The sequence below is a fragment of the Mandrillus leucophaeus genome, unplaced genomic scaffold (assembly GCF_000951045.1).
Source record: "Mandrillus leucophaeus isolate KB7577 unplaced genomic scaffold, Mleu.le_1.0 Scaffold518, whole genome shotgun sequence".
Taxonomy (NCBI): domain Eukaryota; kingdom Metazoa; phylum Chordata; class Mammalia; order Primates; family Cercopithecidae; genus Mandrillus; species Mandrillus leucophaeus.
This window is the reverse complement of record NW_012105564.1, coordinates 1,291,487-1,318,967: the sequence shown is the minus strand read 5'-3', so window position 1 is coordinate 1,318,967 and position 27,481 is coordinate 1,291,487. Positions and strand designations below refer to the sequence as shown.

The following is a 27,481-nucleotide window of genomic DNA, read 5'->3' as shown; positions in this document are numbered from 1 at the left end:
CACCGCGCCTGGCCTATATTGAATACTTTTTAAAAGAAAGAAAATAAATGGTAACTGAAACAAGCACAGTATAGTGAAGAAATTATCTTATTGGGCAACAAAGGAAACTTAGCTGGACACTCACTCTGATAGTAAGTGTTATCTGGACTCAGCAAGTCACTTGTTTCCTATGGGCCTCATTTTCTGGATCTCTGTTAATAAATAAATAAATAAGTGTTTGAATATCTGTCCTTCCTATTACAAGACTATGAGGAGAAAATGGGATGATGTAAAGACTTTATCATTAGCTATTTTAAAACCGTATCACACGTTTCAGTATTGGTTTATAAGCTTTGAGGATTCATTGCTTATAAGTTAAAAATATTCACAAGTCATTAACTTGTTTACCTTCTGACAATTAAGAGGTTATGTATGTGTGTGTAATCGAGCAAGCATTTTACCTTAAAAGGCTTACTCAAGTAAAGATCAAGGAAAAATCTGACTTAATGCCAACGAAATAAACACATTAAGATTTAGAAATTCAGGCCGGGCGTGGTGGCTCATGCCTGTAATCCTAGCACTTTGGGAGGCCGAGGCGGGCGGATCACCTGAGGTCATGAGTTCAAGAGCCTGGCCAATGTGGTGAAACCCCATCTCTACTAAAAGTACAAAAATTAGCCAGGCGTGGTGGTGGGCGCCTGTAATCTCAGCGACTTGGGAGACTGAGGCAGGAGAATCGCTTGAACCCAGGAGGCAGATTGCAGTGAGCCAAGATCGCGCCACTGCACTCCAGCCTGGGCGACAGAGCGAGACTCTGTCCAAAGGAAAAAAAAAAAATTTGGAAATTCATTCAATAGTATTTACACACATTAAATACTTTTAAGAATGGCACATACTTACGGTTGTGCCCCTGGACCAAAAGTAGAGTGCTCGGGAAACACAGGATTCCTTGAGAAAATAATTTTTAAACGAGTATGAAACCAGATTTGAGAAGAGCACAGATTAAGGGAATGGGAGAAAGGACACTACAAGATATTAACCAAAGCACAGATATGTAATTGAGGCAGAAACTGGAAAGACATATTGGAGGCAATAACCCAAATGTCAAAACTGGAAGAAAATTTGTCACTTATTCCAAGCTCCTCACTTTACAGAAAAGGAAACGTAAATCCATAGGGGTCAAAAAGGCGTCTCCAGTGTCATACCGCTAGTTAATGGCAGTCAAGACTAGAACCCAGACGTTCTGACTCCCAGTAAGGTGGTGTTTGGTCACTAGGATATTCTTGTCAAGGAATCTGAAAAAAGTATGTTGCAAATACGTAGTTACGTTAGTGGAAATGTCTGAAAGTGAGCTGGAAGCGTTCGAACTTACCTGAAAGGTAAAAATAAATCACTGCAGAAAAATTACGAAACTGGGGTGGCTTCGCCTCAAATTGCAGCCCAGAAGGCCTTGGGCCCATGGGAGGCTGGGACTTGCGGACCTGCGCCCGCAGCGGCGCCCGAGGAGGGGAAGCCTGCCGGCCGCTTCCGAGAGAACAGAACACATGCCTTCGTGAATGCTTAACGTGGGCTTACGCAGGGATTAAATGCATCTTGAAAAGCTTTCCGAACGCACAATGTTTATGAGTTCGCGTGATTTGTGCCACTGACACGTTAGGCGAAACAACACACACCACCCACACCGGACAACCCTGGTTAAGGGACCCTACCCACTTAACTCCTACCTACTGTCCCGGGCCCCTGGATTCTGAGCATGGGTGGAGATCACCTTCCGCACCCGGAAGAATGGTCGGTAGGTCAGTCCGTCCCCGCTACGGTCCCCGCCGGGCTTCCGGTCCCGCTGGAAAAGGTTCTTTCCGGAATTCAGAAGAGTCGCTGTAGCCGCCCGGGGTGGGACTGTCTGCGGTGTCCGCAGCGGGCGTCCAGCCTGGGAGGCGCTCGTTCTACCTGTGGCTCCTCCCAGGGTCAGCCGCGCGTGGTGAATCGTTTCTGCAGGTCCCTTCCATTTCTTGTTTTCCTTTCCTTTCTTTCTCTCTTTCCTTTTTCTCTTTCTGTCCCTCTCGTTTCTTTCCTTACTTCCTTCATTTCTTCCTTCCTTTCTTTCCTCTTCCTTCCTTTCCGTTTTTCCCTTTTTTTTTTTTTTAAGAAAACTGCCTTTATTCAATTAGAAGTTGGAAAAATTAACTGATACAGGAAAAAAGTGTAATCAGCTGGAGAAAAAAGTGCCACCCATGAGAACTGATGGCTCCTCTGGGAGGGAATCTGGATACAATGAGGGTTTCTAGGAAGCAAATTACTTCTACTCTGGGGCTGTGTGTGGCCTCGGTGGTGCTTGCACTCGAGGAAACGTTAAATGGAGAACTGTGGGAGAAATGATACCTCCTTCAAAGATACGTGTTCCTAACAAGAAGGAAAAAAGAAATGCAAGGAAACAGTGGCCGTAGAACCAGTTAGTATTGTGCGAACAGTACTTTCTCTTTTTTCGGAAGTCAGCTTGTATGTATGGCATTTGGAGTAATAGAGTCAGAGTGTCTGATTTCCTATCCCAGCTCATTTCTAGTGTGTGGTTGGGATGTCTTGTCAACTGTCCATGTCCCAGTTTGTTCATCTACATTATAGTAATGACAATAGCTAGTTCACAGGATTGTAATACGGTTTTTGTTTTGTTTTTGTTTCTTTTTGTTTTTGAGACGGAGTTTCTCTCTTGTTGCCCAAGCTGGAGTGCAATGGCGCGATCTCAGCTCACCGCAACCTCTGCCTCCTGCGTTCAAGCAATTGTCCTGCCTCAGCCTCCCGAGTAGCTGGGATTACAGGCATGCGCCACCACGTCTGGCTAATTTTGTGTTTTTAGTAAATACGGAGTTTCTCCATGTTGGTCAGGCTGGTCTCGAACTCCCTATCTCAGGTGATCCGCCCACATCGGCCTCCCAAAGTGCTGGGATTACAGGCGTGAGCCCCCGCTCCCAGACTGTTTTTTATTTTTTTAAGACAGTCTCACTGTGTCGCCCAAGCTGAAGCTCAATGGCGCGATCTCGGCTCATTGCAACCAACCTCCGCCTCCTGGGTTCAAGTGATTCTCCCCCCTCAGCCTCTTGCTTGGCTGAGATTACAGGCGCACACCACCACACCCTGCTAATTCACCATGTTGGCCAGGCTGGTCTGGAACTCCTGGCCTCAGGTGACTGCCCACCTCAGCCTCCTAAAGTGCTGGGATTACAGGCATGAGCTGCTGCGCCCGGCTGTAATAAGCTTTTAATGGGTTGATAAACTGTTGATAAATAGTGCCTGATTCATAGTAAGTGTTTGCTGTTACGGTTATTACAGCCTGCCCCCAGAGCTTTCCCTCACCTTGCTTGGACATTATGTCTTTCAGCTGGTCCTTTTGACCACAACCATCACCACCTCTCAAATATAAATATTGTTTTATTATCTGTGTCTTTTGGTAAAAGGAATTTGAGAAGAAAACAAAATCAATCAATTAATCTTTGTCTTTAAGATCTACCACTCCCCTAGGTAATTGGTATTGTACAGAAGTTCATTACTCAAAAGCATACTTGCCATCATCTTACCTCCTAACTCATGCCCCCACCCCAACCTACCACCCTCTTTTTTTCCCCCACCTTCCCAATGCCTACTACAAAGGTGTGCAATCGGTGTTACTGAATGATTTAATGCAAACTTCTCTCCTGGACATTTTTTTTTTCTTTTTTTGAGATAGGATCTCACTCTGTGGCACAGGTTGAATGGCACGATCTCAGCCCACTGCAGCCTCCGCCTCCCACGTTCAAGCGGTTCTCCTGCCTCAGCTTCCAGGTAGCTGGGATTACAGGTGTCTGCCACCATGCCCGGCTAATTTTTTTGTATTTTTAGTACAATTGGCCTGCCCAGTTTTGAACTCCTGACCTCAAGTGATCCGCCCGCCTCGGCCTCCCAAAGTGCTAGAATTCCAAGTGTGAGCCACTGCACTGGGCCTGGAAATTTTTTTTAACTGAGCCTAACAACACTTGAAAACTATTGAAGTTTATTCCAATCGCTATCATTTTACCTACCGCTCTCAGATATCTACTGAAGTTTAATTTCTGTGAGAAGTAATTCTTTGCTGTCTTACTTGCCTTGCAAGGTAGTTGAGAAACAACCAGAAATCAGTTGGTAAACCATCAAAGTAGTTGCCAAGTCATTTTTCCACAATATTAAGGTGAAAATAACCATCTATGTCTCTATGTTCCTCTAATGTTCTAATCATTAAGATTTTCTAATCATGCTAATGCAGAAAATTAAAGCAATATACCAAAATATAGAAAGTGGCAAAAAAAAAAAAAAAGAGACAGAGAGAGAATAAAAACAGTTCAAGGAACAGAGAAGCCAACCTGAAAGAGCTCCCAATGGCCAAAGCTGGAAATATTTGAGCAGCAAAATAACAGTACTAGATTATAACCAAAAGTATCAACTAAGTATACATATGTTCATACTAATATAAATAAATAATAGAATAAATACATAAATAGAGAAGGAACAAATCTTCCTTACAGAAGATGCCAACTTTTATATATATATGCATATATATAAAACCTTCACTAGGAAGTGAAGATTAATTCCTCTCCACCTTAGTGTGGGCTGGACTTACTAACTTGCTTCCAAAGAATACAGTATGGAGGCCAGGCACAGTGGCTCACGCCTGTAATCCTAGCACTTTGGGAGGCCGAGGCAGATGGATCACGAGGTCAGGAGTTCGAGACCAGCCTGACCAACATGGTGAAATGCTGTCTCTCCTAAAAATTAGCCAGGCATGGTGTCATGCACCTGTAATCCCAGCTACTCAGGAGGCTGAGGCAGGAGAATCACTTGAACCCAGGAGGTGGAGGTTGCGGTGAGCCGAGTGCCACTGCACTGTAGCCTGGGCGACAAAGCAAGACTCCGTCTCAGAAGAAAAAAAAAAAAGAACACAGTATGGAAAGGGGAAATTAATAACTTTACAGTGGAGAAACTTGGCAGACAATGCATTGACCAAGTGATCAAGGTGAACATCACCTGCAATGTCGTGTTAATATCATGGACACCCCCACACGAAATGATGTGATGAGGACACTTTACCCCTGTAATATCCTTTTCAAAAACCCACAACCCTACTCTAATCATGGGGAAAGCATCAGAGAAACCGAATTAAAGAGCCTTCTACAAAATACCTGACCAGTACTCTTCAAAGCTGTCAAGGTTAGGAAAAGCAAGAAAGGACTCAGAAACTGTTACAGATCAGAAGAGACTAAGGAGACATAACAACTCAATGCAATATGGTATCCTGGATAGAATCTTGTAACAGAAAAGCACATTAGTGGGAAAACTGGTAAAATCTGAATAATGTCTGTAGTTTAGTTAACAGTAATACCTCAATGTTAATTTCTTAATTCTCACAAGTGTATCATGGTTAATGTAAGATGTTAACAAAATTGGGTAAAGGTCACATGGGAACTCTCCACTATCTCAGCAACTTTTCTGCAATCTAAAATTATTCTAAAATTAAAAGGTTGATTGCTGGGTGCAGTGCCTCACGCCTGTAATCCCAACACTTTGGGAGGCCAAGGTGGGCGGATCACCTGAGGTCAGGAGTTCAAGACCAGCCTAACCAACATAGAGAAACCCCATCTCTACTACAAATACAAAATTAGCCTGGCATTGTGGCACATGCCTGTAATCCCAGCTACTCGGGAGGCTGAGGCAGGATAATCGCTTGAACCTGAGAGGCAGAGGTTTCAGTGAGCTGAGATCGCGCCACTGCTCTCCAGCCTGGGCAACAAGAGTGAAACTCTGTCTCAAACAAACAAAAAAAAGTTGATTTAAAAAAGAAAGGACCAGACGCAGTGGCTCACACCTGTAATACCAGCACTTTGGGAGGCTGAGGCCACAGGATTGCTTGAGACCAGGAGTTTGAGACCTGGGCAACATGGGAAGACCCTTCTCTACAAAAAAAAAAAAAAAAAAAAAAATTAACTGGGCATGGTGGTATGCACCTGCAGTTCTATGCTACTCTGGAGGCCAAGGTGGGAGAATCACTTGAAGCCAGGATTTCGAGCTTGCAATGAGCTATGATCATGCCACTGCACTCCAGCCTGAGTGACAGAGTGAGACCCTGACTCTAAAAGGAAGGAAGGAAGGAAGGAAAGGAGAGAGGGAGGAAGGAAGGAAAAAATATGGAGGGAGGGAGGGAGGAAAGAAGGAAGGAAGGAAGGAAGGAAGAAGGAAGGAAGGAAGGAAGGAAGGAAGGATATCCTAAAACATGCATAAATATACCTACAGATACAATGTATATTTGGTGGCTCAAGCCTGTAATCCCAGCACTTTGGAAGGCTAAGGCAGGTGGATCACCTGAAGTCAGGAGTTCAAGACCAGCCTGGCCAACACGGTGAAACCCCGTCTCTACTAAAAATACAAAAATTAGCCAGGTGTGGTGGCTGCCTGTAATCCCAGCCACTCGGAAGGCTGAGGCAGAATTGCTTGAACCCACGAGGCAGAGGTTGCAGTGAGCTGAGATTGTGCCACTGCCCTCCAGCCTGGGCAATAGGGCAAGACTTTGCCTCAAATAATTATAATAATAATAAATATATATATATGCATACAATCTTATATAAATGGGATTCATACAGTAAATGCTGCCTTTTGCCTTTTCAACAATATATAATGGAAATTGGCCAGGTGCAGTGGCTCATGCCTATAATGCCAGCACTTTGGGAGGCCAAGGCAGAAGGATCACTTGAAGCCAGGAGTTCAAGACTAGCCTGGCCAAAATGGCGAAACCCTGTCTCTACTAAAAATAAAATTAGCTGGGTATAGTGGTGTGTACCTGTAGTCCCAGCTACTTGGGAGGCTGAGGTGAGAGGATTGTGTGGGAGGCTGAGGTTGCAGTGAGCCGAGATCACGCCACTGCAATCCAGCCTGGGTGACAGAGGGAGACCCTGTCTCACAAAACAAAACAAAACAACCAAAAAAATGTGTAAACTGTGTAACTTTGCAGATTATTGGTATTCTAAGGAATACATGAAACAATTATGCATATATGTGTGTATATATATGTGCATATATGTGCATATATATGTGTGTGTATATGTGTGTGTGTGTGTGTATATATACACATAGCCGAGAAAGAGAAATACACTTACCATAGCCTTATTTGTAATTATATTGAAAATTTGGAAATGACTAACATTTAGGTCATTGGACATTGGATATTTCCAAATTTGGAGTTGGATATGTAAATGGAATATTATATAGCCATTATAAGTAATAAAGTAGATCTGTTGACATGGACTCTTAGATGAAAACAGAAAAGCAGATTATAAAATATATAATTCTGTCTTGATTAGAAAAATTAGAAATAAATAGCATTACCAGCCTGAGCAACATAGGGAGACCCCCATCTCTACAAAAACTAAAAATATACAAAATTAGTTGAGTGCAGTGGTGTGTGCCTGTAGTCCCATATACTTGGAAGGCTGAGGTGGGAGAATTGCTTGAGCCCAGGAGGTCAAGGCTGCAGTAAGCTATGATCACACCACTGCATTCCAGCCTGGGCATCACAGAGCAAGACCTTGTCTCAAAACAAAACAAAACAAAACACTCTTTTAGAAATAAACAGCATTAGAGTATGTACATTATGTGTGCAATGTGAATATTTTTATACACCTGTGATTTAAATTTTTGTATCTTCATATGTGGTCTAATTTTTTTAACTATATATATGTTGTTAACTTGTCTTTATTTTTCAAGTGTAATATTAAAACATTTATTTAAAAAAATAGGGGGCTGGGCGCAATGACTCACACCTGTAATCCCAGCACTTTGGGAGACTGAGGCGGGTGGATCACGAGGTCAGGAGATCAAGATCATCCTGGCTAACACGGTGAAATCCCGTCTCTACTAAAAATACAAAAATTAGCTAGGTGGCGCAATGGCAGGCGCCTGTAATCCCGGCTACTCAGGAGGCTGAGGCAGGAGAATCACTTGAACCCAGGAGGCAGAGGTTGCAGTGAGCCCAGATTGCATTACTGCACTACAGCCTGAGCAACAGAGTGAGACTCCGTCTCAAAAAAAAAAATGCATGCAACTTGTTAGAAAAGACACTTATTTTATGTTTGGTAAAAATACTGAATATGAGTTTGTTTTTAATTGAACTGGCCCTTTTTGTTCTTAAAGCCAACACATTCCAAAATATATTTATTGACATTTACTCAAATCAGCATTTACCATCAGTAGGTAAATCCATCCAGCAGGGATAGAGGAATAATATGTGATTTCTGATCTCAACTTAATATTTTTATTAAAATTTATGCAAATATATTTCACTTGCAAGTTAATTAAAGCATTAAAATCACAGGAAATTTCTCTTGGCCAGTAAGACTAGGACAGAAACTCCAATGTAGTTCCCACAAACCTAATCCAGTCGAACCAGTCACTGAAATCCACAACTTAAAATATCCGTAGTCCATACACGCAAAGCAGGAAAAATATCTCTGTTTTAGTACTTTTATGTGGAAGTCAGTTTTCTTGGGTTGCTATGAGAACCACCTGCAGACCCTGTAATAATATTGAATATATGGCCAGGTGCAGTGGCTCACGCCTATAATCCCAGCACTTTGGGAGGCCGAGGCGGGTGGATCACCGGAGGTCAGGAGTTTGAGACCAGCCTCACTAACATGGTGAAACCCCATCTCTACTAAATACAAAAATTAGCCAGGCGTGGTGGCGGGCACCTGTAATTCCAGCTACTTGGAAGGCTGAGGTGGGAGAATCACTTGAACCAGTGAGGTGGAGGTTGCTGTGAGCTGAGATTGCATCACTGCACTCCAGCCTGGTTGACAAGACTCCATCTCAAAACAAAAACAAAAAATGAAAAACAAATGAAAAAACCCCTGAATATATGACTCTATTCATTAATTTAGTGGTCTAGGTAGACCCAGAAAATTAAGTGTGATTTAAAGAACAACTCAGGGCAGGTCTTGCTCACCTGACCTCCTTCTGCACGCTTCCTGAATTGCAGTAATTGTGGCTCTCAGGAGTTACACATTGGGAGTTTATAGCACAGCCTGGGGCTCAGCTGTGTCTTCTGTAAACAGTGCTTGTCCAAGGTAAAGCTTCCTTATAACCACAGAATTTTAAATGGGTGTTTTAAAGTCAATGGAAAAGAAAAAAAGCATGCTCCTTCTCTGCTTAACCCAGTTGTCGTCTACTGTGTAGGTTTTGTTCACATTGCGTGAAACTAGTGTTTTCCCAGGCAGGCAAGCAATGTGTTTACCTATTTTATGGTTTAATTAGAAGGAAACTGGGGCCGGGTGCGGTGGCTCACGCCTGTAATCCCAGCACTTTGGGAGGCCGAGGCGGGCGGATCATGAGGTCAGGGGTCTAGACCATCCTGGCTAACACGGTGAAACCCCATCTCTACTAAATAATATAAAAAATTTGCCGGGCGTGGTGGCGGGTGCCTGTAATCTCAGCTACTTGGGAGGCTTAGGCAGGAGAATGGCGTGAACCCAGGAGGCGGAGCTTGTAGTGAGCTGAGATTGTGCCACTGCACTCCAGCCTGGGTGACAGAGCGAGACTCCATCTCAAAAAAAGAAGGAAATTATATTATGTATGACCAGTTAACTAGTTATTGCCTTTTTTTTTTTTTGAGACAGGTTTCACTTTTTCCTCCCTTCCTTTCTTCTTTCCTTTCCTCCTTCCTTCCTTCCTTCCCTCCCTTTTTCCTTTTTTTTTCTTTCTTTCCTTTTTATTTTTTGACAGCGTCTCCATCTGTCGCCCAGGATGGAGTGTAGTGGTGGGATCTCAGCTCACTGCAACCTCTGCCTCCCTGGTTCAAGCGATTCTCCTGCCTCAGCCTCCCGAGAAGAGGGACTATGGGTATGCGCCACCACGCCCAGCTATTTTTTGTATTTTTAATGGAGACAAGCGTTCACCATGTTGGCCAGGCGGGTCTCAAACTCCTGACCTCAGGTGATTCGCCTGAGGTGGCGTGAACCCAGGAGGTGGAGCTTGCAGTGAGCCGAGATCACCCTACTGCATTCCAGCCTGGGTGGCAGAGAGAGACTGCATCTCAAAAAAAAAAAAAGAAAAGAAAAGAAAAGAAAATTTGTCTATTAAATTTGAAAATTAAAAATATATATTCTGCAAATTTGGGCAAAAATTTAGTAAAGTAGATTAATTCATACATTGCTAATTATACATTAGAATAATTTTTGGAAAGCAATTTAGAACATCATGATTCATTAACAACAAGGATGTCCACCATATGGAAATGCTTAAGAAAATTATTAGATTGGTGCAAAAATAATCGCGGTTTTTGCCATTGAAAGTAATGGCTAATATCAGCAGGGCTCAGTGGCTCTGGGCACTTTGGGAGGCCGAGGTGGGCGGATCACTTGAGGTAAGGAGTTCAAGACCAGCCTGGCCAACATGGTGAAACCCCATCTCTACTAAAAATAGGAAAATTAGCCAGGCATGGTGGTGTGCGCCTGTAATCCCAAATACCTGGGAAGCTGAGGCAGGAGAATCGCTTGAATCTGGGAGGCAGAGGTTGCAGTGAGTGGAGATCATGCCACTGTACTCCAGCCTGGGTGACAGAGAGCAACCCTGTCTCAAAACAAAAGCAAAACATAATAGCTAGTATGATCCAGCTACACAATATATATTAAAGAAAGACACTGTGGCAACAGAGGAAAATGCTTATAAGTAATAAAAAGGCAGGACACAAAATTTAATATGTAGGAAGCTTCAACTATCTGAAAAAATCATTATGTATAGCCAAAATAGCAAGAATAAAGGAAACAAGACTGGAAAGATTGCCACCAAAATGGCAATAACATTGCATGAACACCATGAAAGTCTGAGTGATCTTTCCCCACTTTCCTGTTTTCTAAATCCTCTGTAATGTGATACGTCGCTTTTGTTGTTGATCTGAATTTAGTAGACCATGGGAAGTGTGGCCTGTTGATTCTATAATCAGAGATCACAGAATTTGATGGAGTTTTTGAAGGGAAACCATGATTTAGTCATTAAAGAGGTAGGTTAAACTGAGACATTTTAATATTGTGCTATCCAAGGCCAATTTTGGGTGAAACTGTGAGGTTGACTTTGAATTCCTCCTCTTTTGTAGCTTCCTCCAGGGCTGCGGGTAAGGACTAAGACATTTTACTGTGTCTTAAGAGGGTTCCTTCTCCCCCCGTTCAGTTTGCACCCCAGAAATGACCCATTCACACTAAGGTTAAATGTCCCTAGGTATATCTACGTGTTATCTGGGATTTGAGCCTTAATCTAAATTCATAAATGAACTCCTAAGGTGGAATTCCAGGACTCACACATGTGGGGAGTGTGTCCCAGGATAGCTGTGTTTGAAATGCTTGTTCCCCGCTGCCATAAAGAAACAGCACTTGAACATTAATTTATTTAGTAAGGCTATTTTTACTTCCTGCAGAAAGGGTACACTCACCAGCAGTTTTGCCAGAAGAGTACACCCAGCAAAGGCGACAGCGTCATTTATAACCTGACACATCCACTCTACTGGTGTGTCCAGTTTCCATTGGCTGGAACGGGAGGTCACATTCTGTATTTGCCCCAATTGGCTAGCAACTTAGAACTTTTTAAAAGAGGCAAAGGTAGAGGAGAACAAAGGAAGGAGGAAGTAACTTATGGAATGCTGAGAAAGATAAGAACACTTTTAAATAGGGAAGAGGAATACGCTATGACCTAATGCTTGCTTGGACCAATATAAGCATGCCAGGGCAAATATTTAGGCTAAATTGTGGAAGTTAAGAACTTAAAGCACATTGATTTCTTTAGTACGGCTAGCAGATATTTAAAAATGTTAGCACGGGTCTTTGAATAAATTTTGCATCTAAGATAAGTTACTATTTATTCCTAAGGAAAGTCTTTGAAGAGGAACTGCTACTTTACTTTTTATAGCTGAAAACACCAAGATAGCTTAAAACTACCTGGAGGTAGTCAAACTACCTTGGAAAAAGGTGAGTCATAGTGGCACAGTCAATTATTCTTAGATCAATAATAAGAACTGTCAGAAAGGGTAAAATGTAAAATTATAATTTACAATAAAAGTTGAAAAGCCTTAGAACAATGTGGATCTGGGCCCCCTCCACACTCCCTAATCTGGGAGTTACTATGTGGGTGTGATTGACTAATGATTATTTATTTATTTTTGGAAACAGGGTCTCATGTTGCCTAGGCAGGTCTCAAACTATGGGCTCTGAGCGATCCACCTGCCTCAGCCTCCCAAAGTGTTGGGATTACAGACGTCAGCCACCGTGCACTGCCTACCTGCGGTTTAAACAATAAAAGCGGCCGGAAGCGGTGGTTCAGGCCTGTAACCCCAACACTTTGGGAGGTTGGAGGATCGCTTGAGCCCAGGAGTTCGTGACCAACCTGGACAACAAGGCGAGACCCTGTCCCTACAAAAAGTACAAAAATTAGACGGGCGTAGTTGCTGGCGCCAGTAATCCCAGCTACTTGGGAGGCTGAGGCGGGAGAATCACTTGAGCCCGGCAGGCGGAGGTTGCAGTGAGTCGCGATCGCGCCACTGCACTCCAGCCTGGGTGACAAAGCGAGGCTGCGTCCCGAAAAACAAAAAAACCCCCCAAACTCCCAAACCCTCAACAGAAGATACGGCGATCTGGGAAACCTGAAGTGGGATCAGGGAGGGCTGTGAGATCGCAGGCCCCGCCGCAGCAAGGCGCCTGATGAGAGCTCCCGCAGGCCTTCGCAAGCCGGTGCCCTCAGCGGACGATGTTCAGGGACCAGCGGGCGAGACGCTCGGACAGGGCGGACCCGCCTCCAGCAGGCACCAGCACCACGCTGCCGGCATCGGCCGAGATCCCTCCTGGCAGTTCCGCCTCAGGCTCCGGTCTGCGCAGCCGCGGGAAGCAGTGCCGTTTTTCCGCCCATCGCCACGACAGCGACTGCATGGCGGGAGCAGAGTTGCGGGCGGCGCTGGAGCAGCGGCTCGGTGCCCTGGCCATCCACACCGAAGTCGTGGAGCACCCTGAGGTGAGACCCCTAAAAGTGACCGCCGAGACAGGCCCAGCGGGGTGGGCTGTGCTGCACGTCCGTCGGGCTAAGATCAGGTGTCTCAAGGTCAATGTACCGTGAGAACGTCGCTCCTGGAATATTTCCCCGGTCTCAAAATACGAAGGTAACCCTGCAGGGACAGCAGAGGACTTACGTCTTGGGACCATGAGGTTACTGCAAGGAAATCTTTCCTCTTGGGAGTGATTTGCTTACATTCCGTGTTAAGAACTAGCACAACATACGGAGGACTGTGCATCTTAAATCGGGTCTGTCCACTTTTTGTGTAGATAAAATAAGCAAGTGGTTAACACTGTGTTCAGTAGGTACGACGTATCGGGCACCATACATAGAGCAGGACACTGAGGTTCAGAGCGATATTTTTCTACCGTGGTCAGGGTTGATCACAAAGCATGCAGCATGGCAGAAACCACAACCCCTAAAAGTGCTTACCAAAACTGACAGGCCTGTATTTTCATAAATTGTAACATTTGTTGTGTTTTGATAGGAAATCTTCCTTGCATTTATTTATTTATTTGTGACGGAATCTCTCTCTGTGGCCCAGGCTGGAGTGCAGTGGCACGATCTCGTCTCACTGCAACCTCTGCTTCCTGGGTTCAAGTGTTTCTTCTGCCTTAGCCTCCGAATAGCTGGGACTACAAGCGTGCTGGCTAATTTTTGCATTTTTAGTAGATACGGGGTTTCACCATGTTGGCCTGGCTGGTCTCGAACTCCTGACCTCAGGTGATTCTCCCACCTGGGCTTCCCAAAGAGCTAGGATTACAGGCGTGAGCCACCGCACCTGCCCGGCCACTTGCAGATATTTCACAGAACGAATGTGTAACTTGAGTGGTGCAAGGACATGAAGTTTACCCAAGGCTTAACAGTTAATAATGGCTAAATATGGTGATCTTCAAAGAGTAGAGAAATATAACGTTAGTATTCCTCACCTTCACAAATACAACATCAAAACCGTAATCATTTTCTCTGACTTTCCTCCCTCCCATATAGTCCTATATTCTCCCCCTTCTTTATGTGTGCGTATGCCAGCTTTTCTGATGTTGTTAGTCTGGGTTCTTATTGCCTCCCCACTCACCTTCTTTGTGGTTACATATTTGTAGAATGGAGGCTGTCACATGGTCTGGACATAAGGGAATGCTAAGGAATAGGAGTCTAGAACTGCTGTAAACTTTCCGTACTGAAAGCTTAAATTCAGAAATAACAAAATGCTGCTGAGGAGGACTTGGCCAGTACACTGGAATAGAAAATTGACCAAAGAAACTGCCTGAGGTCCTGAGATGAGGAAATGAGATGTCATGGGCTTATAAGTAATTATTTGGTAATGGGGTGAAGATGGGTCTTTAACAGTGAAATTCAGGGCGATAAGCACTCCCTAACCTTGCTGTTTTCACCCAGCAAGCAAAATAGGTATAAATGTGTGCATATGTAAACATGCATATTACTTTATTTTAAAACTTATTATGTGATATTTTATAGGTGTTTACAGTTGAAGAAATGATGCCTCATATCCAACATTTGAAAGGAGCACATAGTAAGAACCTATTTCTTAAAGACAAAAAGAAAAAGAATTATTGGCTGGTGACAGTTCTTCATGATAGACAAATTAATTTAAATGAGCTTGCCAAACAGTTAGGTGTTGGGAGTGGAAATCTGCGATTTGCTGATGAAACAGCCATGCTAGAAAAACTAAAAGTTGGTCAAGGCTGCGCCACACCCTTGGCACTTTTCTGTGATGATGGAGATGTGAAGTTTGTTCTGGATTCTGCTATTCTCGAAGGTGGACATGAAAAGGTGTACTTTCATCCAATGACCAATGCTGCAACCATGGGATTGAGCCCTAAAGACTTTCTCACATTTGTGAAGACGACAGGACATGATCCCATAATACTAAATTTTGATAAAAACAACTAAATGGGCCAATGTTTAGAATAAATTTCTTTCTGAAAGCTGTTTTTCTTATTTGTAATTTATAAAAAGCATTGAAAGCGTAAGAATATTTGGTACACTTAGTTTGGTGACTATCTAAACCACTTCAGGAGGAATATAGTATTTCATCTTAAAAGAGCTTTTTTTTTTTGAGACGAAGTTTCGCTCTTGTCGCCCAGGCTGGAGTGCAGTGGTGTGGTGTGATCTTGGCTCCCTGCAACCTCTGCCTCCCGGGTTCAAGCGATTCTGCTGCCCCAGCCTCTGAAGTAGCTGGGATTACAGGCGCACACCACCACTCCCAGCTAATTTTGTAATTTTAGTAGAGATGGGGTTTCACCATGTTGGCCAGGCTGGTTTCAAACTCCTAACTTCAGATGATCCACCCGCCTCGGCCTCCCAAAGTGCTGGGATTACAGGCGTGAGCCACTGTGACTGGCCCTATAAAAGAGCTCTTTTTAAAAAGATGTATGGAGGTACTTTTAGTCAGCTTCGAGATACAGTTTTCCATCTCCCATGATAACTACTTATTACAGGAATGCCTCCAACAATTAAAAACACTTCTAAGATTAACTAGCTTACATCTTTAGGGTGCTTATTGTACTTGAAAAAAACATGTTGTAAAACAGTATGTATAAAAGTATGATAGTGTGCATAATACAGGGAAAAAATCAAAAGGAATATAGGAATTATTGTTGAGGCCAGGTGTGGTGGCTCCCACCTGTAATCTCTGCTTTCGGAGGCTGAGACAGGAGGATCAGTTAAGGCCAGGAGTTCCAGACCAGGCTGGGCAACAAAGTGAGAGAACCCCCTCTCTACAAAAAATTGAAAAATAAAACAAGTGTGGTGGTTCACACATGTAGTCTTAGCATATTGGGAGGCTGGATCACTTGAGCCCACCAAGTCAAGGCTATAGTGAGCTATGATCACAGCACTGCACTGCAGCCTGGGTGACACAGTGAGACTGTCTTTAAAAAACAAAATTGTTGATAGTGGCTATTTTTGGGAAATGGGGATTAAAGAATAAGAACTCCCTAGCAAGATAATTAAAACAAACATGAAGGCAAAGGTAAACACTTTCCATTATTGGGGTTTGTTTATAAACCAGTGATTTTTTTTTCCAGTGAAAAATAAGCTAACTTTCTATGAAAATGTATCTTTACAAAATTTTAATCCAGAAAAACAGCTAGGGGTGGAATATATTATGTCATAATCATTGTACTATTAAAGTTACAGGCCGGGTACAGTGGCTCACGCCTGTAATACTAGCACTTTGGGAGGCTGAGCTGGGTGGATCACCTGAGGTCAGGAGTTCGAGACCAGCCTGGCCAACATACTGAAACCCCGTCTCTACTTAAAATACAAAAATTAGCTGGGCATGGTGGTGTGCGCCTGTACTCCCAGCTTACTTGGGAGGCTGAGGCAGGAGAATCGCTTGAACCCAGGAGGCAGAGGGTGCAGTAAGCCAAGATCTCACCACTGCACTCCAGCCTGGCTGACAGAGTGAGACTCTTGTCTCAAAAGAAAAAAGAAAAAAAGTTATAGGCTGGCCTGATGGTATTAAGTTATCTCAACTGATTGTTCAGTCAGTTACAGATGGAACTCCTTGGTTCCACTCTTTCCTCCCCTTCTACTACTACACTTGACTAGTCTTAACAAAGTATTACGTTTAAAAATGTGGTAATGGAATATACATTGTTATTAAAAAGGATTTGGGGCCAGGCGTGGTGGCTTATGCCTGTAATCCTAGCACTTTGGGAGGCCAAAGGTGGGGTCAGATTGCTTGGGCCCAGGAGACTGGTTTGGGCAACATGGGAAAACCCTGTCTCTACAAAACACATAATAACAACCGCGCCTGTAGTCCCGGCTACTGTAGTCCCGGCTACTTGACAGGCTGAAGTGGGAGGATTACCAGGAAGTCCAGGCTGCAGTGAGCAGTGATCCTGCCACTACACTCCAGCCAGGGTGACAGGGTAAAACCCTGTCCCCCACCCCCAAAACAAGGATGTGTTTAGTCTTTGTTCAGAGGTTGGAAATGTGAACATACAATTAGCCAGGCGTGGTGGCGCATCCCTGTGATCCCAGCTACTTGGGACGCTAAGACAGTAGAACTCAAAGAAATGTGAACACACGTGTCCAAGTTTCTTCTGTCCTCCAGTCTATACTAAAGTTTTGCTCGTCCCCTTTCAGTTTTTTTGTTTTTGTTTTTTTTTAAGACGGAGTCTTGCTCTGTTGCCAGGCTGGAGTGCAATGGTGCGATCTCAGTTCACTGCAACCTCGGCCTCCCGGGTTCAAGCGATTCTCCTGCCTTAGCCTCCTGAGTAGCTGGGACTACAGGCGTGCGCCACCACACCCAGCTAATTTTTGTACTTTTAGTACATACGGGGTTTCAGCATGTTGGCCAGGATGGTCTCGATCTCTTGACCACATGTTCTGCCTGCGTCGGCCTCCCAAAGTGCTGGGGTTACAGGCATGAGCCACCATGCCCAGCCTACTCATCCCCTTTCAGTTATGGCATCTGAGACAATATAAAATTTCAGGAAAATCTGGAGTCATCTGTTATATAAAAGCTAGCTCTAAAACAGAAAAGTTGACATTTTAAAAATCTCACTTAAATGTGAACAAAATCCTTCATTAGTGGAGGGAGGATCTGATGTAGGCTATTCCTGTTCTTGTTTGGTCATGAAAATTCTAGTATTTCCTTCTAGTACAACCAAAGGGGATGGTCTTTTGCTTCAGTTTTGTTTTGTTTTTTTTTTTTTTTCCTGAAATGGGATATTCTTAAAAGAATCACATTTTCCTAAGTTTGATCACTCAAAAAGTAGTTTCCATCTGGTAGAAATATTGTACTTAATCTGTACCAAGTTGTGTTACTAAAAGGCAAAATAAAAGGACTTTATTCTAAGGTTCCTCTTATTTTTACATACTCTGTATTCTATCTCTAACACAAAGTAGCTGTTTTAGGTTGCTCTGCATATGAAATGAAGGTACTAATGAATACACATAAATTAAGTACCTTAGGTGTTTGGTCTAATTGCCCTCCCCACTTTATGGTTAAAACAGGCCCAGAAAAACTGACTTGCCCAAGGATGAGGCCAGTTGCTTTGTCTCCTAAAGTCTAAGTGAAAATGAGAGATTTATTTGTGCAATCTATTAGATCACACTTAAACCTATTTTGGGACTGATAAAACTGACAGACGCTCTTTCTCTCCAAACCCCTAATACTTATCACAAAATGTTATGACAGAATCAATTAAACAAGGTCATCGGTTATGTCTGACAATAGTTCTCTAGGGAAAACGGAAAGAAATAAAATAACACTTGGTGAAATGATACCATTTTTAAATGATTACTAACCCATTGTTACAAAAATCACCTCTTGGTTTTATTTCTTTTTATATTAGTTTGATACGTGAATGTTAGTCCAACTTAATTTTTGAAGGAGTACCAAAATGAAAAATGTTTTTTAAAAAACAAACAGTGGTATCTCTTGTCATGAGTTGGATGCCTGTGACTGACATCAGGTATTGCCAAGTAATAAACATTTTGCCATTCAATTCTAAATCCCTTATTAGCATTAGTTTTAAAGGAAATGTTACAGCTTTTATATTATTTGATTTGGTATTTAATAACAGTTATAAGTACAATGGTAGACACTGAAAAAGAAAACCCTTAATAGAAAAGAAAAAGACAATTTAAAATCAGATTTTGTTGAAGGGTGTTATAAGTGCAACTTTATCCATATGCATTCCTTTTAAGGCATTTTCATTGTCCAAATATCTCAACATGTACATCAAGGTTTATATTATAAAATGGGCTCCTTTTGTATTCATTCAAGACTTAAAGAAAAAATACATCTCAGGACTAAGTGTAGCTGAAAAGAAAAACACAAAAATTCACCACTCACAAAAAGTAACTTAAAATACAAAAGTCATTTAGCATACATTATTACTCCCCATTGTAATTCCAGATTTGGTACAGTATCTTTTTCATTTCCTGACATAAACCATTAAGACAGCACAGGCTGTAGTACTTCATTGGGAGGTGGCTACAATTCTATAATATGCACAGTGATTTTAAAATAGGCTTTTAGCATGCCTTGCATGAAAGGTGCTACATACAAACCTGTTTTGTGAACTCTTTGGTAACCACCAATTAAAAAATTTGGATGAAAGCATTTCCACATGGACAGATCTGAAGCACATTATTGGAGCTCTGAACCAAAGCTATTACCCTGCATATTGATTCTGCAGTTTCCTTGGGGGTTTAGGTGTTGATTTAGAATAGAGCCAGATAATTTAAAGCATGTCAGGCCCCAGTTAAAACGGCTCCAATTAGTTTCCAGTTGACTTTATTATTGTTTGGCAGAAGTTTAAGGGAGAAGAGTGGCTTCCTACAAAGTTTGCTTCTCAAGGTATATTGAAAAAAGTAAAATATTCATGTGGTTACTCTTATCTAGTCTTTTCTTGAAATGGTATGAAAAAAGTGTGATGAATATAATTGAGATTATTCATATTTTTGTAGTCTCAATGTGTTCCCTTGGTTGTCTCTTTAATTGTCCCTTCTCAGGGTCAGCCTACTCAGATTCAGTACTTTACAGGCTGTTTTTCAGCATTTTCTGCTTGAAGCACTAATGCACTTAACGCAGCATGTTCTCTATTTTAAGATATTAGTGTTCTGGAGAGGTCAAGCTGTGATGTCATTCGCCCTCATTGGGCTACCTCACCACTCATTAAATTTCAGCTTTTCAGTAATTGTTCTGGGATGTGTTCTAGTTGTGCAAATTAGATGCTAGCTAATATAAATCTAAGTTACCCACTTACTGTATTTAGCCATAACATAATTTCTATGTTTACTTTTATCCACCTAAAAATGAGTGTACATTTTTTGACATGCAAGCGTCTCTAGACTGCTCTGACACCTATTACCAATGTGCTACTTGAATCCAGGGAGTTATGACAGAGAGAGATGTGTCAAAGTCTACAGAATAGGTTTTAAATATTTCTGTTGTGCATTATTTGTATGTTAGTAAGGATCCTTTGTATTTACATTTACATAGCACCTTTCATCCAAGAGTTTCAAAATGATTTAATGTTAACAGCATTTGGTGGTAAAACCTAAGTTATCGGTGGCATTGAAGTATGTAAGTAAGTTCAAGTTCTCTTAAGTTCCATTTCAATTGAAACATGCTCTCTTTTTTATTGATGGTCTTTTGGAAAGTAGACTGTGAACACAACATTGCTACTGGCCTATGAAAGAAAGAGAGAGAGAGAAAGAGAGACAGAGGGAGAGAGACTTTTCTCATGGTTACTGGGTTAGTGATGAAACCCACAACTCATAAACCACACACTACGGAATATGGAATTATTCCAAAAAGTTCTTTAGAGCTGGTAATGAAAGCCTAAGAAGTACACTGTTAAAATTTTAAAAAGTCAGTATCTTTCTCATTTCAGACCTTGAAGATTACTCTGATATTGATGTTAAATAATGAATTTGCATTAATATCAATGCATTTTTTGATTTCATAAGAAAATAAAACTGTGATATAAAATTGGAACTACTAAAAAAATTGATGTTTCCTGGGTTAACTAAATCTATTTTTTTGTGCTTCTTCCAAATGTTTAAAGGTAACAAATGCATACAAATATTTCAAAAGTACCAATAACAATTATCAACTTTAATGTAATATTATAAAGGAGAAAAAAAGTCATTAATAAATGATAGCCTTAATTATAAATGAGTTTCTGGCAAAATGCAGATCATAGTAAGTTATTTACATTCTTTTTGCCATAAGAAAACTTCTTAAGCAACAGTCAGCTCTCAAGTTAAAAAAATGCACACACATACATAACCCAATACCAAAGAAAAGAAATGAGTTAAAGCACAACAGCTTTATCTTGGGAATGCCATTTGCTGGAAAACCATCTTACTAAAAAAAGTTTCAGAAAAACACTCTTTACCGTGGATTAACGCATGTATGCTTAGTGTTGCTTAATGGGAAATATGTAAAGATTAATATCACTATAAATTTTTTATAACTCCTATTTCGTTATGGATTTTTCAGATTTATCTTATAAACTGAATTTCTTTTGCATCAAAATAATTGGCTTTAAGAAAAAAAAGTACCAACACATGCAGTCTGCTAACCAAATAAGGCTCTGACATGCCAAAACAACTTTCTCTGTATCTTGCTATATAGTACATTCCACAAAATACTACAGCATTTAATTTAGGTTTACACAACTAAATATAAATGGCTAGATTTTGGCTAACACTTAGCAGAAGCATTAAGCAAACATGGATAAATTCATAAAACAAATGATGAAAAAAGCAGATTGTTCTTGGAGTACTTCTTTAAACACTTAACCTTAAAACACTTGGTCCTTAGCGAGAGAACGTCCTTTATTCAGTAGATCTTAACAGTACAAGGTATAGTAAGTCCTAAAACCTTTAAAAAATTTTGGCAGTTGAATCCAGTAGTGCTCCTTGATTCAAGGAATGAAGGTTTGTATTTCTTGCCTGCTCTATTCACGAAGGACTGTTAAAAGTCTCCTTAAAGATTTTAAAAAATGATTCCTATAGTTGCTAGGTGTCTTGTTACTTCAGAAATAAAGGCTTCATACTGAGAAACTGAAGGACACTTTTCTCTCTGTATTTAGTTGGAAGGTAGAAAGAAGAAAGAAAATATAAGAAAAGCTTGAAGAGAGATACAAAATACAGAGCAGCCACTATAAGAACAGCATGCACCAGATATTTCTATAAGAATGAGAATGACAGAAAATCAGAGATAATTTTTGAGTGGCTCATCATAGAATAGGCATTTAGTTTATTCTCATTAATTTTCAAGAAAACTGTGGGGAAGTTGTATTCCTACCACAAAAGGCTTCAAACTAAAAAAGTAATTCCTAGAACATAATTCACTAGTAAAATTAAATTTAAAGTGAGAAAAAGTCTTAAAAAAAAAAAAAAAAACTTGTTCCTTGCGCTGACAAGTAAAAACCTATGGCAGCCAACTAATCTTGCTTCACTAGTAAGTAGAACAGAAAGTCAATGAATTAAGCAAGCAATATTTACATCTGTTAATGCAATGTGCTCGTTTCACACTTAATTTGGTTAGTTTGTATAAATGAGACTAATCTCATTTACATGTTAAGCAGGAAACTCACCACTTGGCCCACATGTCATGTAGTGGGTAATAGAATTAGGAGCTTTGTTGCTCCCTAGACCTGCTTTTTGAATTTCTGCTTTCTTGTACTTTGTCCACATCTGCAGGAGAAAAGCATTTCATATTATTTAGTCAAAGATGAAACAAAATACAATTCAGAAGATAAGAAATGCACTTTCACTGAGTAGGGCAAGGAGAAGGAATCTATAACTGTCTGGGAAAATTATTAATCGCATAGGCATCTCAATACTTAAAGATTGATTTTTATATTTTAAAGCTGTAAGTAATATTCCTAGGAAAGCTGTAATTTTTAAAAAAACTATAACAATTACATTTCCCCCCCTCTTAGTGCCAGATAGCCTTACTATGTTTATTTACTAAATGGTCACCTATAGTTTTAAACATAATCTTGCATGTAGTAGCAAAACCATCTGGAATGAAATATTTGTATTATTTACTAAGAAAACCAGGGCTTGATGCATATTTTATAGGCAAATAATGTTCCTCCTTACAATGGTTATAGCTAAAATTGCTTTGGTCAAACGGGATGCAGTGCATAAGAATATGTTTAAAATTTCTAGAAAGGTAGGCCAGGAATACTGAAAGCTATCCAGTTTCATCATTAATAAAATTAGGATACTGAATCTTCGAATAGTTTTACAAATAATCCTTTGGAAAACTGGAGGTGTCTTAGAGAAAATAAGTGCAACTGCTCAATTGAGTCAGGGTTGCTTCACTTTCACTTTAAATGAAATTAGTTTTTTAAAATTTGGGGCATCCATGTAAGATTTCACTTACAGAAAGTATTGTTTTTCTTAAATGTTTGGGACACATTGGTTCCATATGATTTCTAAGGTATTTCCACCACTAAAAATTTGATTCCAAATGTTATGATAAAATATTGTGCAGTCGTGGTGGCTCACGCCTGTAATCCCAGGACTTTGGGAAGCTGGTCAGGAATTGGAGATTAGCCTGGCCAACATGGTGAAACTCCATCTCTGCTAAAAATACAAAAATTTGCCGGGCGTCGTGGCATGCTCCTGTAATCCCAGTTGCTCGGGAGGCTGAGGCAGGAGAATCGCCTGAACCCAGGAGGCAGAGGTTTCAGTGAGCTGATATCATGCCACTGTACTCCAGCCTAGGCAACAGAGTGAGATTCCATCTTAAAAAAAAAAAAAAAAAAGAACTAGTGTTGTTTTGGGGAAATTTTATGACGCCACAGCAGGTGATGATTTCTGAAGTCTAGACTGTATTTTCCAACAGTCCTCAGGACACATGGACATGATACATATTTCTCTTACATGCACAGTGTATTTTTTTTTTTTTTTGAAAACATGCTGCATATATACAATAGCTATTTGGGTAGTAAACAGTTCTTTCCTATAGGTCTAATTTTGTAAAATAATCACATAATTTTAATATCATAGCATGTGATTTTTCAATGAATTTTGAATTAATAAATATATTTTAAAGTGTTATGGTCAGAATTATGATATCTAAACAGTTGAAATAGCTGTGAAATAATCTGACTCAGTGTAGAAAAGAAATAACACTAATTATAACATTTGTGTCATATATTGCCCCCATTTAATTTCAGCTATGTTTACCATTAAGTTTTATTACTGGCTTATGAAAAAGCAAAAGGGAAAATATTAGCGCCAAATACATTTGAAATGTTAGACTGACTGGGAGGTAACTGACAATAAAATAGAAGGATGCAAAAAGTATATTAGGTGGTACTAAAATATGACAATCCTTTGATTGTGTTCATTTGATTACCTGCACCAGAACCATTTTTTTCTTTTTTCTGTAATAGCTATCAGAAAAAAAGTATGATTATAAAGGAGACAAATTTCATTAGGCAAATATTCTCTACATATTTTTTCTTTGGTCCAGTTAGTAACAACTTAATACAATAACAACAAGTATAATATAATTTCATCCCCACATGGTCACATTTCAAGGCGTTCCTTCCAGGTGCCAGGCTGAGTCATTATCAGTAATATATAGGCTAAATCCAAATGGCAAAAAACATTCCAGAGAGAACGCTAACATGTATTCCTCTGGAAGTAAATGGATCAGGGTTATGGGTTTGTTTTTAGCCATTTTGGGAGCTAGAGATTCAAATTTAGCTAATTTGCTTTAAAAGTGCTGCGAACACAAAAATAAAACTTCTTTGCACTGGAGTCAAAGTTAACAAATATTTTCTCTCTCTTTTTTTTTTAAGCTAAAGAGTTTGTATTCATTCTTAGTTCTAAAATTTGTTCTACTAGAAACATACTTGTTTAAGTGGTTACAAGATCTCTAATTTTACATTTTAGTGTGATTATTCATTTTTAAAAATTGTTTTAAGGACATACATGTATAATTTAATAATAGATTAATTATAGAAGTAACAATTATTACCACTTTGTAAACTTGCTACCCTTTTTGATTAGAAGTAAAAATACAGATTTCCAACACAATCAGTATAATTTGGTTTATTTCTCTTTGACTCTATATAAAAAAAAGAACTAGAAAAACTATTGTATTAACTGATTTCAAGTATAAAAGCCATCTTGAAAAAAAGACAGTTACTTGAGCTCTTGTATTTATCAGATGATGAAAAGTGCAGAGAAGAAACAATAAATCCAAATGTTCCTAGTCACTGTGTAAATCACATTTAAATTTGATGGGGTTTTCTAAGAATAACACTAAGTTTGTAAGTATTAACAATCTTTTAAATCTGAAAAGTGTTTTATAAATATGGGTATTAGTTACTATTTGTTATATAAAGTATTGAATTATTAACTCTTTCTTTAAAACAGGACAGATGGCCTAATTAAATGACAAAAGAAAACATCTTTTTACATTTTCCCTCCCGATATTGTACATGTACAATATAAAGTACACATTCTGGAAGAAAAAAAGGAGTGAGAGGAAGAGCAAGTGAGGGGTGGGAAGAGGAGAAAGGGAGGGAGAAAATGAACTTTTTTTTTCCAGAAGCAACAAAGCAAATATGACTTGAAAATGTCTTCTTGGTAAGACAGCATGCAACTGTTTTAACATGCTTCTGGATATCAAAGTAACAACCTTATCAGGCAACAAAAAATGTGAAGGAGGAGCATGTATGGTTAAGGTTTTTAAAGGCATGCAGCAAATGGACAAAGCAATTAATATTTCATGCAGACTTTGGTGTAGTTACACATTCACATTAATATACATGCCATCATGTACAGCTGAACACTGTGCAACAATTTTAAATAAAAAATATAAACCTAGCCAAATGATATTTTGTTAACAGCAACTTTTCAAATAATATTAGAGAAGTAGTGTATATCAAATAACATCAATATATTATATTGTGCAATTTTGATCATATACAACCATACTCATACCAAACAGTTTGATTATCCTCAGAAACCAACAATGCAGCTTCTGTGTCATCAGGACAGAGGCATGCAGGAGTGACAAGATTGTTGCTATTTATAGAAAACTGTAGGTTACTGTTACTAGGGTTCTGATGATCAGAAAACTGTTCATTTTCTTTCTGTGCAGGTTTATCCAAAAAGGCAGAAGCCTGGTCAGTTATTCTGGTGACTGGCCTAGGAGGTAACCCACTTATGTTACTAACTAATTCTGTATTGAGGGATAAGAACGGCTGAGATGAATGGGCCACAGTAAATGGCCCTATGCTATCTTTTGCCAACATTCCGAATGCATCACTAGGCATCTTAATAGTGGCAAAAGTTTGGTTTAGAAAATGTGACCTTTCTGTTCTTGAATTTCTAGCCCGCACATATAGAGACTCAGGCATGTCTATAGCTAAATCATTTTGGGCACAAGAACCTATAGTATGTGTTGGGCTGTCAAGTATATCAGAGGACCACTGGTGTAAATGGTACTCACTAGATGCTGCAGTAGTGTTGCTGTCAGCAGCAGCTGGTGATGAATCAACTGATATAGGCAGTCTACTGTCCTTGGTCAAAAAATCATGGATGCTTGTCCTTCGTGTAGTTCCTTCGGCAGTTGAGATCACGCTGCTTGCACGAGGTAAAGTGGCATAAGGGTTACTATCTTTTGATTGTCGTGACAGAGAAGATTCTTTTACTAATTTTATCTTTCCTTGAGTGCCTGGTGTAGGTTTTCCTGCAGAACTAATGAAGTAGGTATCTTCAGTTTTTCGAGGACCAGGTCTCAAAAACTCAGGTTTAGTTGTCCATCTATCATGGTAGTCCCCTGGGGTTTTTCCACTTACTGACCTGGCCAGACCACAGCTAACTGGTTTGTCTTTTCCCAAAAAGTCAGAAGAGACAGACAGACTTTTCATTACTTCATCTAAAAGATTTTCTTGACTTGAGGACTTTATCTGTTTTAAAAAAAATTCAAAGCAGATTAGTGAATATAGTACCATGTTTTTACTTTCCTGATTTAGCAGACTGTACAATATATAATTGTGGGTATCTCTTAATACTCCTTAACTTAAAAAAAAAAAAGGCTCTGAAGTTCAATTATAGAAATTTAACTTGTGGTATTCATCTAAATTAAGGTCATCATAAATAAAACTAACCTGTACTGAGGTAAGCTTATTGCTTTCTTCCAAAAACTGTTGTAGAGTAACAACTTCACTTCCAGGGGAACCAGTTTTGATTTTGTGATGTCGACTCTCCAGTGTTTCAGATATTTTGTGTTGGAGCACTGGACTTGATCTGGTCTGTCTTTTCAAGTACTGGATTGGACTGCTACCACTGCTGGACCAAGCCTCATGGTCATGAAGCAGGCTAAATTCTCCACTGCTGTGGCTCTGTGGCCTGCTTTGGTTATTAACTGCACCTGCTTTTGGAGTAAATGGGGTGTTGAGATTTCAATAATAGAAATGAGATTAATACTTTATGAGTAATAACATTTGTTGACTGTGTCCTAATTATATGAACAGCCAAATTTACTTTCAAGCTTTATTTAGAAATGCTTAGTAAACAATGTCAATCTTTTATCAGTGTAACAATTGTCTGCCATAGCCTGCTTCCTTATTTTGTCAAACTGACAACTATTGTAAACTCCACAAGGGCAAAGATATGCTTTTACTACCACACACAGAGCCTAAACAGAGCCTCATAAAAAGCATTCAATACATTTGATGAGTAAATGAATGAATGAATAAATAAGTGAATAATACATTTTTTTTTTAAAAGTTAGGTTCAAATAGTTATAAAATGCCTCACAGGCCAGGCGCAGTAGCTCATGCCTGTAATCCCAGCACTTTGGGAGGCTGAAGCAGGCGGATCACAAGGTCAGGAGCTGGAGACCAGCCTGGCCAATATGGTGAAACCCCGCCTCTACTAAAAATACAAAAAA

At 40.2% G+C, this 27,481-nt stretch overlaps 3 protein-coding genes across 6 annotated transcripts in view; 1 reads left to right on the top strand and 2 right to left on the bottom strand.

Annotated features, from left to right (window-relative positions):
* MTIF2 (mitochondrial translational initiation factor 2) overlaps nt 1-1,763 on the bottom strand; it is a 31,341-nt gene extending 29,578 nt beyond the window's left edge. The window contains exons 1-3 of the mRNA XM_011996531.1: nt 1,704-1,763; nt 1,185-1,274; nt 125-191 (exon numbers count right to left, since the gene is read on the bottom strand). The gene's annotated coding sequence lies outside the window, so the exon portion shown is untranslated. The remainder of the gene's footprint in view (nt 1-124; nt 192-1,184; nt 1,275-1,703) is intronic.
* An 11,173-nt stretch (nt 1,764-12,936) lies between these two features.
* On the top strand, nt 12,937-14,999 carry LOC105551328 (putative prolyl-tRNA synthetase associated domain-containing protein 1). The gene is made up of 2 exons (XM_011996512.1): nt 12,937-13,020; nt 14,536-14,999. The coding sequence occupies exons 1-2, from the start codon at nt 12,937-12,939 to the stop codon at nt 14,968-14,970; spliced, it is 519 nt and encodes a 172-aa protein (XP_011851902.1). The 3' UTR covers nt 14,971-14,999.
* Nucleotides 15,000-18,342: 3,343 nt separating this feature from the next.
* CCDC88A (coiled-coil domain containing 88A) overlaps nt 18,343-27,481 on the bottom strand; it is a 142,858-nt gene continuing 133,719 nt past the window's right edge. For 2 of the 4 annotated variants that reach the window (XM_011996510.1, XM_011996509.1), the window contains 4 exons: nt 26,697-26,962; nt 26,036-26,495; nt 22,149-22,248; nt 18,343-21,631 (listed from right to left, as the gene is read on the bottom strand). In XM_011996510.1, the coding sequence (XP_011851900.1) occupies nt 22,184-22,248; nt 26,036-26,495; nt 26,697-26,962 (791 nt within the window). In that variant the 3' untranslated portion in view covers nt 18,343-21,631; nt 22,149-22,183. Of the gene's footprint in view, nt 21,632-22,148; nt 22,249-24,600; nt 26,496-26,696; nt 26,963-27,481 lie in introns of those variants that run through there. The other 2 variants (XM_011996511.1, XM_011996508.1) reach the window with 2 other exon arrangements.

Excerpts from the sequence above, each read along its gene's own strand:
- LOC105551328 (XM_011996512.1), top strand. The coding sequence starts at position 12,937 with ATGGCGGGAGCAGAGTTGCGGGCGGCGCTGGAGCAGCGGCTCGGTGCC. Across the intron at positions 13,021-14,535 it reads AAGTCGTGGAGCACCCTGAG|GTGTTTACAGTTGAAGAAAT; the intron begins GTGAGACCCCTA and ends GATATTTTATAG.